Below are 21538 nucleotides of genomic sequence, written 5' to 3' on the forward strand. Positions count from 1 at the left end.
GCTGTCACTCAGTTTTGTCTTAAGTAATGGAGAAGTTATCAACAGTCTTCAACCCTTGGAGAACTGCCATCTATTTAGTGACTACCAATACGGATTTTGCCAATATCTTCTGGCCTACATCATGTACCTCAGGACCTATTCTATGGAAAGGTTTTGAGAAACCTGTGGCATTGCCCTTGACATCTCCAAGGCTTTTGATAGAGTCTGGCATCAAAGGCTTTTCAACAGGTTACCACCATTTGGACTGCCTTCATCTTTGTGTAATTGGATTGCCAGTTTTCTCTCAGATTAATCCCTACATGTAATGGCAGATGGTATTCTCTCTCTCCATACTTTCCTGTTACTGCTGGTGTCCCTCAGGGCTCTGTCATTCATTTCACCCACTCTCTTCCTGATTAATATAAATGACCTATTCTCATCGACTGCAAACCCTATTCATAGTTTTGCTGGTGATAGCACACTCCATTCATCCTACTCATATGACAAATCTTGTAGTGCTCAAGCTTCAAGATTATCTGTAATAAGTGTCCTGAACACCTCCACCGTATCCTTGACTGGGTGAAAACAATCTTATTCAACTATGCTTCCAAAACACATTTTGCTTTCACATAAAAAACCTCAATTCATCTCCACTTACATTCAGCTCAGCAGTCAAGACCAAACTCTCATCTCAGACCTGCTCTTTAAACCTCTCCTGGCATAATCTATCACTTCTGTAGCATCATCAGCTTCCAAAAAAATTGGCATCCTTTTCTATTCAGGGCAGTACTTCTCTCCTCAAATGTTACTTACTCTGTATAAATACCAAATCCAACCAAACCCACCCAGAATACAGCTCTCATGTTTGGGATGCTGCGCTTAAAACCTTCCCAGAAATGCTTGATGCTGTTCAGAAAAGGACAATTTTGGTTTATTAATGACGCATTTCTTCCAGACTCTCTTCAGCCACTTTCCCACAGAAGATCTGCATTATGTCTTCTACAGATATTTCCATGGCCATTCTACAGTAGAACTAGCTTCCATTATGCCTTAAGTGCAGTCCTGCGAAGGACTGTACTTACACCTTTCCCGAGGCAGGCAGAACCTGGGTTGCTAGAGTTCTCCGGGGGGGGGGGGATCCCAGCTAGAGCATCGTGTGCCTGTGCATAAATATGGCCCTGCTGTGAAGCATTTCCAAGAGGTTCTTGTACCTTTTGTGTGTGTATGGGGGGGGGGGGGGATAAATTTCCAAAGGACTATAACCTCCAGTTTAAGTGTGTCTCAACCATGAGGCAAAATAGTTTTGGCTGTGTTGAGTGCTTGGCATTTTAAAATGTTCCATATAGAAGTTATCCACAGGATGAAGGGAACCCATTGCAGTCCATCCAGCTGTTTGTATATTTTTCCTTTCCATATATATATATATATATACAGGGTGTTCGGGATAAATTTGACAGTTTCGTAAGGAAAAAGAAAATCTTCTTTGTATCTATTAAATTTAATGAATTGACAAAAAAACATTACAGGCAGAGTTAATTACAATACTATCAACAAGATTTATTCAAAATAACCACCATTAGCATCGATCACAGCTTCAATTCTGCTTCGGAACCTCGAACAAGCTGATGCTACAGTCTCCCTGGGAAGGGCCGCAAAAACTGTTTTAATTTTATCCATTAACTGGGCTTTTGTATTACTGGAAGTGCGATTGGTGTCTTTTTCAACTGCACCCCATACAAAATAATCCATGGGGTTAAGGTCTGGGGAGTTTGGAGGCCAAACATTTGGACTGGTGAAGTCGTAGAAATTTTCAGACAACCATTTTTGACTTTTCCCAGAGGTGTGGCAAGGGGTCGAATCCTGCTGCCATACATACGGCCTACCATTGGCTACCCTTGTTATCCAGGGCTTGACTACAGTTAGCAACTCCACGAACAAAGCCCGAATTCCAATGCCAGGGTTCTTCAACACCTGTTCCTGCAGATTTGCGAGGAATTCTGCTGTACGAACGCAATCAGATCGTCTGCTAGGGATCTTTCTTCTTGCTACATCCTCGTAGTCACCATTGCAAGTCTCTAGTTCATGCCTGATTGTTTTTACTGTATTCAGGGAGCATTGGGCAGCAGTCGTAATATCCTTATTTTGATGGCGGGCACGAATCATCATGATACAAGTTATTCTCTTCCATGATTCAGGTGGGTTCCAGCTATCCATCCTTTCTGACATCTTGTATATGAATGAAGAAGGGTCCAAACTTTTAAATGAAGAGAAGTGTGTGTTAATACATGTAACTTACGGAAAAATATAATTAATTATAAATATGTCAAATTTATCCCGAACACCCTGTATATATACACGTATGTATATATATATATATGTATGGAACATTTTGAAAACCAAGCACTTAACACAGCAACATTTAAACTAATAGTTTGGCTGTTCTATGTTGGGTTTGCTATTTAGCCTCATGGTCCATACATGTCAGATACATTTTTAGCACATCTTAACGGTCTGTATCCTAAAATAAAGTTTACCATAGATAAAGAAAATAACAAATGTCTCCCCTTTCTAGAAACACTGGTTACATTCTGACTTATTATTTTCCATTCACAGAAAACACACTCATACAGGAAGGTATTTAAATAAGCAATCATGCCACCACCACCCCTCTCAACAGTATGACATCCTCAAAACACTTACTTAGTGAGCCAAGGCCATTTGTTCAAATGATTCATCTCTTGAATCTGAGCTCAGGGACCTTCACAACACCTTTTTTTTTAGACAATGGCTAAAGCCCATATAAAATACTGTACGTATCCCATATATTAAGGCTACATCATAAAAAAATAGTTCTCCGCAAATATGATTTTGTGCCACTTTCAAACCTTTCATTCATCTAGCTACCTTTCTCCATTTTTCTAAAGATCAGTTTCATTCTCTTGCACATCCTGGATTGTATAAAGTTCCTTGTGCCTTCAGTTTAGCCTACTTTGGACAGACTGTTAGATCATTTAACATCCACCATGAACAACACAAAACTTACATTTATGATCAACTGTTTGGCAAGTTGGAATCTGCACGCCATACTCTCAATACTAGTTCGCATAGGATTAGATGGAGGAAAACACTTAGACTACATAGAAGTTATTATAGCTCTGAAAGACTATAGAATCAGCATCATCTATAAAGCATTCTCCCAACACCGACAAGTATGGCTGCATTAATTTGCCGAAGATCTGGGAGACTGCTATTTTGAGACATGACTGCCTGATTTCTCCAGATTAACTTTATGGTTATTTCATTAGATCTCTTTCAGTCACAATTTGAATTGCTTTCCACTATTATTTAGTTCAGGGCGTGTGTGCTTGTTTCTAGTCTGCAGTCTCTAGTCTTTGGTCAAGTGTTTTACTTCTGACCCAGCTCTCAGATCCATAAGTCAAAACTGGTTTGAACACTGCTAGTTTAGTGTTCCGACTAATTTCTCTCTTATTCCATATAAATTTATTCAGTTGACTTCCTAGCATACCAGCTTTGTTGATTCTGTTGTCTGTTTCCATCTTGAATTTACCATCTTCACTAAAAATCGTGCCTAAGTAGCTGAAATGTTTTACTTGTTCCAGAGGTTCTCCGTTCACAACGCAGTTGACATTTTCAACGATTCTGCCTATTTTCATTGTCTTCGTCTTTTTATTACTGACCTTCATACCATATCTATTACAACAGTTATTCAATTTAGTCGGGGAATCTTGCAGACTTGTATCAGATTTATTTAGAAGTATAACGTCTGCATAAAGCGAAGAGCCATTAACATCTCCAATTTTGATATCATGTTTAATACCACTTTCCTTCATAATGTGATCCATATAGATAATGAATGACAGAGGGGATAATGTACATCCTTGTCTCACACCAGATTTAACCTTCCTATACTTCCTTCAATTCTTAAGGGTCAAAGCTGTATAACTGAGACGAGACCTCCACATAGCCTTTAAAGGAATGCGGAGAACCGACCAGGGCTTCTGACCTAATGTCCAATCCTCACCTTCTCATGGTGCACCTTGTTGGGTATCTACCTGGATACTGAATGAACGAGGATTGTCTGGCAATTTGGGATTTAGCCGACCAAATTGTATTCTTATTGGCTTAAACCAAAAAAAAAAAATATATATATATATATATTTCAATCTATAATATATAGTATTAGCTTGTTCAAGAAGTAGTCTTCCAAGATCCTTCACAACATTTGAAAATCATTAAGTAACATTCAAGACCTCTCATATGCCAACAATGACATACAGAGTTTATATAACAGTATGGAGACTGCATGTAACATGCCTAATAATAATGCATGTGATTAAACTATTATTCCAGTCTTTTCAGTTTATAGAAATAGCAGCTATTAGGAAACGTAGCGTTTTTAACTAAATTAAATATCCTCCTGAAGATGCTCTCAGCCATATAAACAGCAAAACATCAAAGAAATGCATCTAGTGTTAATGAAAAACATCTGTGAGCTAAAACCTTTTTATTTATTATTAATGCAAATCTTCTCATAATGAATTACTTAAAAATGTAGTGTTAGATACTGCGAGAATGACAGCAGTTGTCAACTGTGCAAGAGAGCACAGCATAGTGAGTACAAGAGAGCATCCAGTGAAGAGATACTGGAGGCTGTTTAAAATCATCAATCACCAGTTAGGTGTTGTTAACTGTTCCCTAACTTAGATAAGTTCAACACTTATAACTGCAGATTGAAATCTACTGCTAAGTATTAAGAGAATAAATTAATCCTAAATTTAAATGTTTATCAGATCAGGAAATCACATCGACTTTAGATTTGTCACAAACTTACAAATATTTTATAGCCATAAATATTAATCAACTCATGACTGATGTGTAAAGTAATTTAATCAAGTTTATAATATTGGCATCATGAAGATAAACTTAGAAGAAATTATAAATAATACATTACAAGTCAGATATTGCATCAAGTTTTTAAAACAGGTATTTTGCATATCATGGATATGCATCATGCAACATTGTCCTATTTTTGTATGACTGAGGCTTATAACATCATAGTAGTGATGTTTGAGAGGACATCCAAATTTCTTGCAATTTCAGTCCTCTCTTCCTCTTAGGTGTCATCATGTGGGTTATAGTACGCCCTCAGTTTGTAGGTCTCTGATTGGCGACTTGCCAAGAATAGTCGATTCACGCTGAAGGGGAGAAAGAAATGAAGGACGTACGAATTGGTCGCCAACACGTGAAATCACATGCTTTATAGTTAAAATTTTCCAACTGTTATACAAGCAACATAGTTAACTACAATGATTATAAAAGAGAAGTTAATTTTCTGACATGTAATAATAAACAACTCATCCCACAATATGGACTGATTATCCTATTATCGGAATGGATTCTCCTCCTGTTGACATGCGCAGAAGTGTCAAAGGGTCTCGTCTGTGAGCATACTATAACTCTGTTTATCCTTAGATTTTCATAATGACTTTCTGGAATGACATCAATCTTGATCGATTTATGCCGTTAGCTTTTATAATGTTCTTATGTTCACTTTCCAGATCTTCAGAATCATCCCATATGTTTTTTAGTTGCAGTTTTTATTTCACAGAGAACAAGACTGTTCAGTTCTTTGCATGGTTTATTACTAACCTCAGCTGGTGGTTGATATTTTCACATTGACTATCAAGATTTCTGTACCACCTTCTGCTCTTTTTTCCCTTGGGGTTGTGCCTGAAGTGTAATCCTTACATTTCATAAGATGATATGTTGAATATAGTTGATTTTGGGCATATGTACTTTTATTACTCTTGTGAAGAGGTGGACTACCTTTATTCTCTGATGACTCCTGTTTTCAAGTCAAGTTCTCTGCTATTTACTACTTGACAATATAGGTGTACTCTTGACTCTGGGAAAGCACGTCTGCTTGACTTAATATAGTAGTGTAGGCACGTGCAAGTGCAGGATGAATGCCAACATGTTTCATTCTAAAAAAAAAAAAAATACAGAGGATATTGCAATGTTATCATTTTGTTTTATTGTTTCATTCTTCATATGAAAATATTTTCTCTCTTTCAGATGGTTCAAGATCCTTCAAAATTTGATATTTTGGTCATGCCAAATTTATATGGGGATATTTTGAGGTAAGTGCTATTTTTAGATAAGTTGTTTAATATTCAGGCAGTGAGAGGTATACAGATAATTAAAATGGTTTGTATGTATTATATGTAAATTAAGGTGTTTTTTTTTTTAATTTACTTCAGAAATGTATTAATGCTATTAAATCCTTTTTCTGCAAACAGTCAAATAATCTTTACATCATATGATGAATACCAAAAATGTTTATGTAAATCAGAGAGAGAATCGTAAGTATAACAATATTGTATATTTCAAAATAACAAATTACATGATAACTACAGCAATTGACTTTAATGAAAGTACAGATATTTCATACTGAAAATAACAATACATGATCAGCATGTAGAAACAAGCAAATCAAAGAACAGGAATACAAGGTGCATTACAACAATTGGTTTACCAGTTAAAAACAGTTGCAAGCTAGAAATGAATATATTAATAAATAATAAAACTATTTTTGATGTTTATATAAAATGAGAATCTACCAAACTTGGGAGAGAGAGAGAAAATTGTTCCAATTCAGTTTAGGCTGATGTAAAAGGGCTTCACAACTTTCTTTGAAAAGGCATTCATATTTAAAACTTCTTCTATGGAGAAGACGAGTTTCATCCCATAAATTAAAGATGCCAAGAAATTATATTCTTGGTTTAATCCTTTATCCAAGTGTAAGCAAAAAAAGGAAGTGCATGAAGTAATTTAATGACTGGGCTACTTGTGTATAGAGGCTAATGACTTCACATCAATTGCCTTGGTATCCCATAATGCAATTCACATATCCTTATGTCTATGTATAATGTTCTGCATTATGGGAAGGGCCACAACCCAGACTGATTTTGACCTTTATTGAGGTCTCATGAGTGGGAGCCAGACCCAGGAGTGATACCAAGGTTGAAGTAATGCAGAAGTTAGAAATCATTAGTCTCTATATACAAGTAGCTCAGTTGTGAAATTACTTCATGCACAAACTTTGTTTGCTTATACTTAGATAAAGGATGAAACTAAGAATATAATTTCTTGGCATCTTTAATTTATAGTATAACTAAGTGAAAAAACTTGCAGCATCTATCTTTAATCCATAGTATTTTTAGCAATAAGGTATGACACTTTTGACTACTTGTATATGGAAATATGACTTGTTAATTACTTCAGACTTGATATCACTCCTGGATGTGGTTCCCACTGATGACATCTTGGAATTTTGGAAAAATAAGTATTTCAACATCATCAAATTCCTGCCATGTACTCTCAAGGGGTGTACAGGATATGATAGTACTACATGAAAAAAATTACATCATTACTAACTTCTTATCTACAATTTTCCTCCAAATCAGTCTGTTACTTGTCAAGACTCCAACATTATCAGATCTTATATTTCTATCATCTAAAGCGCTTTGTACCATATCAATCCACCTATATCTTGGTCTTCCTCTGGGTCGTTTTGCTGCCAACCTAGCAGAGAACGTTTGTTTTGCTAATCTTTCTTCGCCCATTCTGTTTAAGTGACCATACCACCTGAGATTAGCACTTTGGTTTTCTTTTATTTGTTTTTCATTTTCATGTTATTCTACTGGTGCTAGAAGTGGTTTTGTCCCCACTAACACTGGTTTTTTTAAGTAAATTTTAATATTGCTGATAGTGCAGTTAATAGCTGCATTATGGAATTACTTTTGGCAGTATCACGGCTGCCATTTTATAGTAGCTCAAATAGAGCATTTGCTTGTGGTGTAGAATTATTTCTATATCACGTGATTATTTAATTCTCAGTCTTGTGACTGAAAATTTTTTTTTCTTCTCTTACAATCAAATGTGGAGGCTGTAGTCTTTTCCCCACTTGAGATAATAGTACGAATTCCTTCAAGGGTGCAAAGTCTAGGAATTGAATTCCAGGATGTGAAGAAGCAAGACAGATGACTAAGGTTTTAAAACAGATAGTTGGTGCTAGCAAGATTTTATTCTTTCACCCCGTACGGTGGAGGGAAATATTTAATTGTAGTTAAGGATGTGGAAACAAGGGCTAAACTATTACAGAGTTTTGCTTTTGAAGGCAGCTTAGTAATTCCTTGAAGGCAGCTTAGTAATTCCCACGTAATGGTGGGAAGCCAGGTTAAAACAGTAAAAATTAAACGATTTGCAATAGAATATATAGAGAACAGTAACGAAATTCTTATAAAGACAATCTTGAAACGGAGTAAAATTAGCAACATATGAAAAGGCTTATCAGGTGAAGAATCAAACTGTTTTTCTGGTGAGGTCACCCTCACAATGGGTATGATGACACCTGTACCAAATTTTGTCAGCATCGGTACAACCCAAGTTATGGTAAACTATCCAGAGGCAGTGGCTGCATTATAGTTCCTATAATCATAATTAATGGCTAATCTAAATGTTTCAACTGCATGGAGATCGGACATATCACTAATCAGTGTCTCAAACCCTGTCAGAAATGCAAAAGTTTTGAACACCGCGTTGACACATGTCCTTTCATAATTTTGCTGAAAGAGTGGGAACACCAGTAGATGAAATTAGAACAATATATATATATATACAGGGTGTTCGGGATAAATTTGACATATTTATAATTAATTATATTTTTCCGTAAGTTACATGTATTAACACACACTTCTCTTCATTTAAAAGTTTGGACCCTTCTTCATTCATATACAAGATGTCAGAAAGGATGGATAGCTGGAACCCACCTGAATCATGGAAGAGAATAACTTGTATCATGATGATTCGTGCCCGCCATCAAAATAAGGATATTACGACTGCTGCCCAATGCTCCCTGAATACAGTAAAAACAATCAGGCATGAACTAGAGACTTGCAATGGTGACTACGAGGATGTAGCAAGAAGAAAGATCCCTAGCAGACGATCTGATTGCGTTCGTACAGCAGAATTCCTCGCAAATCTGCAGGAACAGGTGTTGAAGAACCCTGGCATTGGAATTCGGGCTTTGTTCGTGGAGTTGCTAACTGTAGTCAAGCCCTGGATAACAAGGGTAGCCAATGGTAGGCCGTATGTATGGCAGCAGGATTCGGCCCCTTGCCACACCTCTGGGAAAAGTCAAAAATGGTTGTCTGAAAATTTCTACGACTTCACCAGTCCAAATGTTTGGCCTCCAAACTCCCCAGACCTTAACCCCATGGATTATTTTGTATGGGGCGCAGTTGAAAAAGACACCAATCGCACTTCCAGTAATACAAAAGCCCAGTTAATGGATAAAATTAAAACAGTTTTTGCGGCCCTTCCCAGGGAGACTGTAGCATCAGCTTGTTCGAGGTTCCAAAGCAGAATTGAAGCTGTGATCGATGCTAATGGTGGTTATTTTGAGTAAATCTTGTTGATAGTATTGTAATTAACTCTGCCTGTAATGTTTTTTTGTCAATTCATTAAATTTAATAGATACAAAGAAGATTTTCTTTTTCCTTACGAAAATGTCAAATTTATCCCGAACACCCTGTATATATGAAACGTACTACTCTTTCTGATATATATATGTGTATATATATATATATATCAGAAAGGCATAAAGAAGAGTTCCCAGATCTTCCAATTCAGTCTAGTCAAGATGGCACTTTTAAAAAACTCCACTTGGTAAAATCACAAAGTGCACACCCAAATCAGCCAAAAATTAGCCCCAACATTCCAGAACTGAAAGGCTACTTTTCGGGTCAAATATGGATGCAACAACATCGGTTGAATTTACCAATATTGAATCTAGTATAACAACTGAACAGATACAAGATGAAATGCAACCACATGAAACTGTTCTACAAGGAGAAACTGGAGAAGAAACAGAAAAGCAAGGAAGACAGCTGAAAGAACTTAATTTGCAGACAGGATCATCAAAATAGAAAGATGAATTGATACAAAAAATTGAGGATAAACAAAAAAAAAATTAAAAGATGTGTTAAGGGAACTACATCTAAAAGAAGAAAGAGTAATAAAAAACTGTAAAGATGAAGGTTGCAGATTGCCAAATGAAGACACTTCAGGCAATAATAATAATTTTTGCCATTAATAATAATGGCAAATACCTGTTGTATTTCTGCTCAGGACATGGACTGGTTATTACTAATACAATGTACCAACATAAAAATGTGCTCAAATTCACATGGAGAGAAGAGGCAAGGAATAAGAAAAGTCTCATTGACTATGTTATTGTTGATAGTGATGTTTTCTCACTGGTACAGAACACTACTCTGTACAGAAGATTTGAAATTCGAAGTGATCACTATTTAGTCTTGAGCAGGATAAAATTGAATTTCATATTAAAAAGAAGAACATGTCAGAAAGTTTTAAAGCAAATAAAAGTTGAGAAGCTCTCAGATGTGAACTGTAGGCTAAAATACACAAACATGATTGAAGAAAAAATGAAAAAGTTTGAGAACAGGAACCAAACTTTGAAGATTCAGTGGCAAGCCCTGAAGAAAACCCTGATTGATTCAGCCAGAGAGGCATGTGGTCAGATTGTCTGCAAGAATAGAAAAATCAGAACTCCATGGTGGACACAGGAAGTTAAAGTGGCAGTGAAGGAAATGAAGAAAGCATGTCAAAAGTTCCTGGCAAGTAAGTCAGCTTGTGCTCTTAGAGAATACAGAGACAAATGTAAGAAAGCTAAATGCTGTGTAAAACTGGCTGAACAAAAGTCGTGGGAAGACTTTGATAATGATATAGAAAATAAATATCCAAAGGGTTGCAAAATATTCTGGAGGCAATTGAAAAAGCTCAGAAATGAGGGGAAAATGTGTGCTATAAAAGGAATTAGAGATGATAGAGGTGACATGAAAACTGGAGAAAAAAATATCCTTGATATATGAAGTAATTACTTTGAAAATTTTCTAAATGAAACAAGCAGTAACAGCACAGTGGTAAAAAAAACACTCAACAGGCATGCAGTCAGGAATACATATCCATACTTGAAGTAGAAAATGCCATCAAAAGCCTGAAATGTGGAAAGGCAGCGGGAGTAGATGATATTCGACCAGAAATGTTCAAGTATGGAGGTGTAAAGGTCTCACAGTGGCTGCACTGCACAGTTCAGAAGGCCCGGTCAGAGGGACAAATTCCAGCTGATTGGAGTAGAGCTCTTATATAGTACCCATATATAAAAATGGAAATAATACTGAATTTGAGAATTACAGAGGTATTTCTCTACTCAGTGTTCCTGGTAACATATATGCAAGTATACTTGAGAAACGGTTGAGAAGGATTGTAGAAGGAAAGATTGATGAAGAGCAAGGCTGGATTCAGGCCAAATAGAGGCTCTCAGGATCAGATTTTCACTTTACGACAAATGGTTGAGAAATCATGGGAATATATCATAGATCTGTATTTAAGTTTTGTAGATGTGGAAAAGGCATACAACAAGGTGTCAAGAGAGAAGCTATTCAAACCCTACAGCTGTATGGTGTCAATGTGGCATTATATCAAGCAATACTTAGTCTTTATTTGATTTGTAAGTGAGCAGTTAGAATTGAAGGAAGTACATAAATCTGGTGTGAGCAAGGATGTACATTATCCCCTCTGTTATTCATTATCTATATGGATCACATTATGAAGCAAAGTGGTATTAAACTTGATATCAAAATTGGAGGCGTTAATCTCAGCTCTTTGCTTTATGCAGATGATGTTATACTTCTAAATAAATCTTCTATAATTCTGCAAGATTCCCTGACTAAATTGAATAAGTGTTGTAATAGATGTGGTATGAAGGTCAGCAATAACAAGACAAAGACAATGAAAATAGGCAGAAGCATTGAAAATATCTTAGGCACTCTTTTTAATGAATGTAGTAAATTAAATTTGGAAATAGATAACAGATTCAACAAAGCTGGTATGTTGACATCAATATATAATATCATAATCCAGTTCTGCTTAAATTCTACTGCTGAAACAAGTAGAGATCAGTTTCGGACCATGGAGACATCCACCAATTTTTCCATTGATCTTTTCAACCAAATTCCAGACCTTCTGTTCAAATTGGAATAATATTACCTGGAACTGGGATATGTGGGTAAAATTCGAACAAGCAGTAAAACAGAATATGATTGAATGGGGAAAGGAACATTCTTTCCTCAAAAGAAAAAAAAAGTAGAAGAACCAGTATAAAGAGAGAAGCTGGTTCATGGCAAACCAACACAATCGTATAGAATCTAGCAACATCATTAGAAAAATTAACATAGAGATAGAAGTGGAAAGGTAGAAATAAGTAGAAGACAGAAATTTTAAAATAAGAATACATCATCACTTAGCCGATAGCCCTTCAGCTGCATTCATCAATAGACAATTCACTAAATTCTGTAAAGGAAGTACTATCACTCAAATCTCTGTTCACGGTGAAGACATCTGCCACTTAAATCATCCTTGACTCCTTTCAACAACACTACAAAAATCTGTTTGAAAACAGTAGTGCTGTGGGAAATTATAACTCTTGGAACATTAATGGCTTTCCTGTTCATATCCAAGATGGACTTTACAGACTCATTATAGCATCTGAAGTTACCACAGCTTATAAAGAATGCCAGGCAAGAAAATCCTCTGGACCTGATGGTCTTGATTGTCTAAGGATAGAACCTTACTATGAGGCCTGGGATTTTATTCTTCCCATTCTGGTTATACTGTTGAATTCTTTTCTCTTGTCAGGACACATACCAAGTGAATTTGCAGCAAGCCATACTGTCCTCATTCTGAGACCTAATAGAAATCACACTTGATAATATCTGGCATTCCTTTTTGTCCCACATCTTCTAGCAAAGTGGTGTGGGTAAAAAGCTGCTATCCATTATCAAAGGAGAGTATGCCAGTTCAACTACCTGCCTTCTAGTCAAGTTCCGTCAGACCTGGTCAAAATTCAGAAAGATGACAAGCAAGTTTGCCCTTTTAGTCCATTGCTCTTTGCATTGGTTCTTGAACCTTTCTTACAGGAAGTCGACAATACACGTGCTGTATGAGAATAATAGGTCCTTCGGCTATGAAGGAAATAAAGTATTAGCATATGCCAATGATGTAGTGGTCACTTTGAAAGATAATGATTCCATATACATCTTTTTTGGTATTTTGGAAAAATTCAGCAAGATCAGTGGATTAACTACTAACACAGACAAGACAAAATTAAAAGGTTTTGGAAAGTGGGATCTTGGAGGCATTCCCTTTGGACTAACCCCTAAGAGAGAATCCCTCATTATACTTGGAATTCCCTTCTCCACTTACCTAATATCACCGTTCAAGAACTTATATGCAAGAACATCAAAACCATAATCTTCCCTGCTCAGTTGTGCATAATAAACATCAGAGAATCACAGAAGCTAGAGAAAAGCAATTATATAGTCAGTTTGTGCACTTTTTTTTTTTTTTTGGTCCAGCCAATACCAAGAAGTTAAAAAGGAATTTCTTCAACTATCAAAGCAGCATGAAGAATTTGGGCTTCCAGTCTTAAAATTCTGCTATTTAAGCAATACAACTTCAAAAATCGATAAAGTATAGCAGACCGATCACATGCATACCTTCTCCTGTACTACCTGGATTTTCATCTATCCCTGTTTGGAGTAATATGATTATAAAGATCCAAAAGCTGAGATTGTCCTGAATACTACAACATTCTGTGCTTAACTCTAAGACTGCTACAACACTCTGGCATTGACATTCTTTCCATTAAAAAAGAGTAAAATTTGTATAAAGAAATCTTTAATCCCTTTTGCCACAAACTTCCACATTTTGGTACTGACAACAACACTTTGTTTCATAACTTATGGAAGTTTCAATATTGGGGTACTTTAACATCAGAGATCCAATCTGTGACATCTGTTACCAATTGGAAATAGTAGAACATGCATTCTACAGCTGCCCTTTTGTCCTTCATATTTGGAACAGATTATGTAATGTATTGAGCACTCCATTACTTACAATAGAGCAGGTTATTTTTTTGCAGCACCCATCACCTGTCAACAGCTGGAAGAGAATTTTGATTTCTATAATTGATGAATTAAAATACTATTTATGGAAGATTATGAAGAAACATGGATTTGAAAACCAGCACTGTGACATACAAATGCTTTATAATATTGTATTGTGGAAATTTTATGGTTTAGTCAGACGATTTTTGTATTTAGAAAGAAGCACTCTAGGAAATATCAAATTTTTGGCTAGGTAATGTAGACCTCCACATTATGCAATATTCCAGGGGATAGTTTTACTATGAGAGGTTTTTTAAATGGTTCCATCCTCTTAGTTCAATGTCAATTCTTATGTTAATTCAGTTCAGTTGGTCAGTTGCAGGGATGACTGGAGAGTAATCCTAGGCAGAAAGGGCCAACTCAGGCAGTTAACTCAGATAAGGCTGACCACCCGGGTATCAGTCATCTTTGTGCTGCTTTAGTTTCAATTGGTCTTTTGGTTGTTCATCTATATGAGATTTTTGAAAAAGGAAAAACTGATAGTCTTTGTCTATATGATGACATAAAAGAGCTGAGGCCTTTTCTTTATCCCTTATACTATCTATCTATTTGTCTTTTCTTTCTCCTAATACTATCTTGCTCTTTTGCACCCCCCCCCCCTACTAACTACTCTAGGCCTATGATGAGCACCCCTTTACTTTTTCATCTCAATAAAGGTCGAGACTGATCTGGATAGTGTCCCTTCTCATAATGCATAGCATTATACTTCTGTAAGGATATGTGCATTGCATTATGGGGTACTAATGTATGTGACGTAAAGTCATTGCTTCTATATACAAATTGCCCAGACCTGAAATCACTTCAGGTGCAAATTTTGTTTGCTTACACTTGGATAAAGGATGAAACCAAGAATATAATTTCTTAGCATCTTTAATTTATAGTTTAACCAAGTGAAAAAAACTTTCGACATCAAGCTTCATCCCATTGGATACTGTGTTTAGTGTGAGTACTTTGCTGTGCCAGACTAGACTGTTTCACATATTCAGTGTAATACTGATATTCTTTAATTCTGTTTTCTACAGAACGGCCTGTCTGCACAAAGTGTGTCAGATTACATTCACAAGGAATCTGGTAAAAACCAACTAATGATACAGAAGTCGGTTGAAAACAGATGAGAAATTTTGTTGATAGGAAAATATGTGGGAATAAGGTGATACTTCTTCAAAATTCTACCAGTAGGTTCAAAGATACCAGAAATATAAGGGATTGGATGTCAGCTATCTGCTCGATTTGATGAGGGTTATAACCATTTAATTCCATTAAGATTTTGCTAGTGAGAAGTTTCTGTTATAAGCTTGAGTGAGAGGAGCATACATTGTGTACTCTATTAATTAAAGACTTGATAACATAAATATGAAATATCTACTTGGATAAAGGATTAACCAAGTGGGAAAAAACTTTCAAAATCTTTCTCTAATCCAGAGTAATTTAATAATAAGGTGAGACACCTTTTGGAAACTCGTATAGGTAAATATCACTTCTCCATTGCTTCCACCTTAGTATCACCACCTCTGGGTCTGGCTCCCATTGACGAAACCTCTATAAAGGTCGAAACCGGTCTGGGTAGTGGCCCTTTCCTTAACATTACATGTACGCAAGGAGATTTGCTTTGCATTATGGGAGATACTAAGACAAGTGATGAGAGCTTAGTCCACCTTTACCACAAGTTGCCTCACTCCTGAAGATACTTCAGGTGCAAACTTTGTTTGCTTACACTTAGATAAAGGATTAAACTAAATTTATTATCTGTACCTTCATTAGTTAATTACTGTGATTATCGGTTGTTGGTTTGTTGGTTATAGTTAATGCCACAGGTACCTTTTAAAGATTAAATATTGTATATTTTGTTTGCTAGAGTCAAAGAACATTGTAGTAACTGTAGCCAGAGGAAGAAACCAAAACATATATAATATACAAAACTGAAATGGCAAGTCATTCAACAAGATTACAGTATATGCTCAAAATCTACACAAATTGTTGCTATTTATGTGGAAAATGAATAAATAAATATGGAGGGGAAAAATTCACTCTGTTCTAATAGAACAGGTCTCATAATCTTATTCTATTAGAACAGTTTAAAGCAGTAATTCTGCACTATCAGTATTTTGTTCCATTTTCTTCCATCTTAAATTTAGTATCACCCAAGATTATGAAGTCTTCTGGAGAAGACTTCATATTCTAGCCAGAGGAACAAAAAGTGAACCTTTCTTCCAGTCATGGTTTTCATTTTTCCTGCTTAACATATTCTCTGCCAATTCCCAAAACCATTATTTCTCTTTCTTCTCTGCTTCCTTCTTTTTCTTTCTTTCCTTCATATCTGAAGGTATATTCATTACATGACATTTATACTTCCTGTTAATTTCTCTTTGAAATCATTTTGTTGTTTCCACCTCATTTTCTTCTTCCTTTGTTTTTAGTATTTAGCTTAGTATCAATACATAGTGCCATTTAATTTAATGATGCTAATAAAAATATAACATATTTTTGGCTAAAAACCAGCTGAAGGAGACAGGTAATGGCAGGAAATATGACAAAAAGAAAATCATGGGAAACATAACAGAAGAAAATTACAGGGGGGGGGGGGGTTGAAAAGAAAAATATGTGTAACTTCATGTCAAAGTTTCTGGAACAAAAAACTATGGAAACTGGAATGCAAATAAATAATTTAGTGGCTAAAATTAATTATTTACTAGCCAACTTTTTTGCCAGTGCTGAAGTCAACTCTATCAGAGGCACTTTAACAAGTACCTCTGATAGCAAAGATAGGGAATGAAATTACCTCATGAAGAAGGATAGTTATATTACGTTCATGGAGGGTGACAGTGGTACTCTTTGTGGCAATTTCTGCTATGAATGGTGATGAGAAGATAGAGCAGTGTGCCAAACACATGCAAGGTCACACTATCAATGCTTTTTGTAGTTAACTGGGTTCTGTAGAACTTGTGCTGCTTCCAGTAACAGTGCTGCTGATTTAAACTAGAATTTGTGAAGTAGTCTTGCTCTCTTCAATCTGATGAAATGGTCTTATTGTGCTAGTCTGCTTTTTGCTTGTCTGTACAATATGTACTTTTTGTGTTCTTTTTTTCTGACAAGATAGTCTATCCAAAATATCGATTCCATACAGATACATCTTCATACACCAGATGGCATCTGTGAGTAATCTACTATAAACTAGTGTTCTTGCATTTTATTGCTATTGCAAGAGTTTCCCATTCAAATTAAACATCAAACAGAAATTTTACTTTTAGTGCATTAACAAGTTATATTTTGATCTAAAAATCAGCCACGTGCAAGTACCCACTATGCCTACTGTGCAAAGCAAAGATGGGAGCAACAAAAACCAACAACAAACAAGCACCCCTTGTCTCGCCAGCATAGTGCCATCGATTGCTGACAAACCCATAAAGTGCCGAAGCTGCAAAATTGATATCAGCGATAAAGAAAAAGGTATAATGTGCGAATTCTGTTGAAACTGGATACACGCTTCCTTGCAAAAATGGACGAATAGGTGCACAAGATATATATTGACCTTAACCAGCCCTATTTCTATGCCTCCCATCTGTAAAACAGCTTCTGAACTTAGGCAAACGAATTGAAAATCTTGAACAGCACATCAGTGCTATGAATGAAACTCTTTCCTCCAAAATATGAGCACTAGAAACCAAGCTCGAATCACAACTGACAATCATCAACGCAAGTTTTCGCGGAGTTCAAGTTTCATGGAATTCAAGAATGAATTCTGTGAAATAATCACATCAATGGTGCACGACTCGATGGAATCCAAAAACAAAAAATTCAACACTGTCATCGTCAAGTGCCATTGTTTTGGACCTGTAAACAAAAAAAGGATGGAATGAACTTTCCATGCCTCGTAAAAGTGACTTGCACATTTACGAGCACATCAAAACTATTAACAGCAATCAACAAGACAACTTTCAGAAAAATGTCAAAATGGTGACTACAGCTGGACCATCGACTACAGATAAGCTAAATTGGTGCAAAAGTCAAGTGATGCCACTAGCTGCCACCATGGTGACCAGTATGCAGGCACTGCATAGAAAATGTGCAAGACTCCTGCGGTCAAACATATGACTCAAAAAAACCCTACAAATCCACTTCACCAACATCCATGGCCTAAACTCCAAACTTAATAGTATCCACCACCACCTGCAGTCTACCAAATTACACACTTTTTAACTCCTTTCGACCCAAGCGTGCCGTCTGTGTATACATCCGCTCCAACATACCTTTCAAGAGAGCATCCAACCTAGAATTGCCTAGAACCACTCTCCAACTTTGACCTTCTTTGGATGAAAATATCCCTACCCAACTCAGTCAAATTCATATGCTGTCTCTCTATCTCTCCCCTAATGCAACCAAACAATCTGAGCTCTTCAATTTCCTCTCCTTAAAAATTGACTTTCTCCATTTCCACTTTCCCAACAGCGAAATCATTCTCCTAGGAGATTTTAATGTCCACAACACCAACTGGCTTTCATCCTCCAGCTGTACAGAACTTGCAGGCAGAGATGCTGAAACATTTGTCATCACCAATGACCTTACACAACTAATTCAGATGCCAACCAGAATACCTGATAACCCAAACCACTCTCCAAATACCCTAGACCTCTTCCTGACCAATAACCCTTCCAAATACACAGTGAATGTAGAGAGCTGGCTAGGCAATTCTGACCATAATCTAGTGCTCGTCTCCTCCCCCATGCAACAACGCTTACACAGCCACTCCCATACTAGAGTAGTTTGGCATTATAACAGTGCCAAGTGGGACAACCCACAACTTTTATACCTCATTCCCATGGTTAGACTATTGCTTCCGACCTTCCAACCGAAACACATATACTGAACTCATACTGAACCAAAGTAATCCTCACTGGCATGGAATCATACATTCCCCACAGTACTCTGACCTGCCATTCTCTAACTAAACCTTGGTTTTTTCCAAAAGATGCGCCAAGGCTGTACAAATGAAAAACCAAACATACCATTATTTAAATTCAGGGGATATTAAATCCCACATTGTTTTAAAACCGAATAAGAAACTCAAAGATTGGAATCAGAGAGTTTTGTGCCGAATATAGTATAATAAACCATAAAAGTATCGGCAACTACTAGTGTGTGCTAATGCAAGTAGTCCAATGATGAAGCCTCAATAAAGGCTGAAACTGGTCTGGGTAGTGACCTCCCACCATAATGTAATAACAGCATACATTTCCTAGGAAATGTGTTTTACATTATGGAAAATACCAAGAATAGCGATCAGAACTTGACCACCTTTGCTGCGAGTTGCTCGAATTTGTACTATGTACTTGGACTACTTGCATTAGCTCACACTAGTAGTCGCCGATACTTTTATAGTTTATTATACTATATTCGGCATGAAACTCTCAGATTCCAATCTTTGAGTTTCTTATTCGGTTTTAAAACAATGTGGGATTTAATATCCCCTGAATCGCCAAAATGAAGCCTGTTGGCTCTTTATATTTAAGAAACATACCATTACTGGCTCGAATCAAGAAACCCATCTTCCTTTAGATCTTATACCCAAGCCCGAAATAAATGCAAAAAAACAATCAGTGCTTCCAAAACAGAGTTCGAAAGATCAAAAAGTAGGAAATTAGCAGCCTGTCCAAATGGCAGCCAAGCCTTTTGGTCTCTTGCCAAATCAATTGGCCGTAACTTCTGTCCAACACTATTCCCACCTCTATCATATCCAGATGGCTCCATTGCATCATCACCTACAGAAAAGGCCAATCTCCTGGCCTCACACTTTGCTTCCAATGCATGCATAATTGACAATGGCAAATGTCCCCCAACCATTCCAGATGTCCAACATACAATGCCCACTATATTTTTTGTCAGAAAGAGATCAGCAAAATACTGTCCAAATTAGACACAAAAAAAGTCTCTCGGCCTTGATGGCATTCCTCCAATTGTCCTGATGGTTTGCACCCCAGAACTATCTCCTGTCCTATGTCTTTACTGTCTTTCTCCACTGGTATCTATCCCACAGCCTGGAAATTGGCCTACATTCAACCCATTCCCAAGAAGGGCAACAAGTCACTGCTGTACAACTACTGCCCCATCTTGTTCACCTTAGTCCTGTCTAATGTAATGAAAACAATCATCAATTCGTAACTCTTATACTACCTTGAAGCTACCCTTCTAATAAACTACCGCCAGTATGGATTCTGTTGCTGCCAATCAACAGGAGATCTGCTTACATATGTCGCCCATCTCTGGTCAAATACCATGGAGAAGTTTGGCGAATCACAAGCGGTTGGATTTGATATTTCCAAGACATTTGACTAGATCTGGCACAAGGGCTTACTAAGCAAACTAACATCGTTTGGTCTATTTCAAGACTTCTGTAGTTGGATTGCCAGCTTTCTGTCTGGACGCACACTATGTGTGATGGTGGATGGCTCCTTATCCTCTCACCAACCCTCTTTCTACTATATATCAATGACCTACTTCAGCTTACCTCTAACCCAATGCACAGTTTTGCAGATGACAGCACATTGCATTCCTCCCTTTCTTTTGATAAACCTTACTTCACACAAATCATCTCAACTTATCAGACCTCCAAGCCATCCTCAAATGGGGTTCAGATAACCTGGTCAATTTCATTGCAAATAAAACCCAGTATTGTTTCATTTCTCATTAAAAAAAAAAAAAAAACATTTTCTCCCAGTATTATTTTTGACAACACCCAAATTTCTAGACAGTCTGAGATTTCTTTTCTTGGAATTACCCTGACATCAAGCCTCTCCTGGCATAAACACATAACCATTGCATCCTCAGCTTCTAAAAAACTAGGATTTCTCTTTTGCTCAAGATGTTACTTCACCCTTTAACAGCTGTTAACCTTATACAAATCCGAATCCGCCAACCATCGAATACTGCTCCCACATATGGGGTGGGGCCCCCCAAAAGCTTTCTCAAAATGCTTGATTCAATACAGAGGAGAGAGTCAGACTTATTAATGACCCATCTCTTACCAACTCCACCCCACTTTTGCACAGACAATCAGTCTCTGCACTGTGTTTTTTACAAATATTTCCAACGAAAATGTTCATCCAAAATAACATCAATAATTCCCCCACTTAGTACTAAGCTCGTTGGAACACGTGTGCAGCTGCTGCTCAACATCCCTACACAGTGAACCTTGAAACCCACAGAACAAGTTTCTTCTCCTCCTCCTTCATCCCTGCAGCTGCTATACTATGGGACAGTCTTCCCCTTGATGTGTTCACTAAGGAATACAATATACAATCATTCAAATCCAGTGTGAACAAGTACCTTCTTTCCCAACCCATACACCGTACTAATGTACTACAGGTTGATCTACCAACCTCCCGTGTATGGGCTCAACATTTAAAAAAAAAAAAAAAAAAAAAAAAAAAAAAAAAAAAAAAAGATAGGTCACT

General features: G+C 36.8%; 1 protein-coding gene across 1 annotated transcript in view; it reads left to right on the forward strand.

The window, feature by feature from the left end:
• Positions 1 to 21538, forward strand: part of Idh3a (isocitrate dehydrogenase [NAD] subunit alpha, mitochondrial) — a 187401-nt gene that overhangs the window by 131223 nt on the left and 34640 nt on the right. The window contains exon 7 of the mRNA XM_090403633.1: positions 6076 to 6140. Coding sequence (XP_090259759.1) covers positions 6076 to 6140 — 65 coding nt within the window. The remainder of the gene's footprint in view (positions 1 to 6075; positions 6141 to 21538) is intronic.

The sequence above is a fragment of the Typopeltis vanoorti genome, chromosome 14 (assembly GCF_054136105.1).
Source record: "Typopeltis vanoorti isolate ZY-2024b chromosome 14, IOZ_Tvanoo_1.0, whole genome shotgun sequence".
NCBI classification, from domain to species: domain Eukaryota; kingdom Metazoa; phylum Arthropoda; class Arachnida; order Uropygi; family Thelyphonidae; genus Typopeltis; species Typopeltis vanoorti.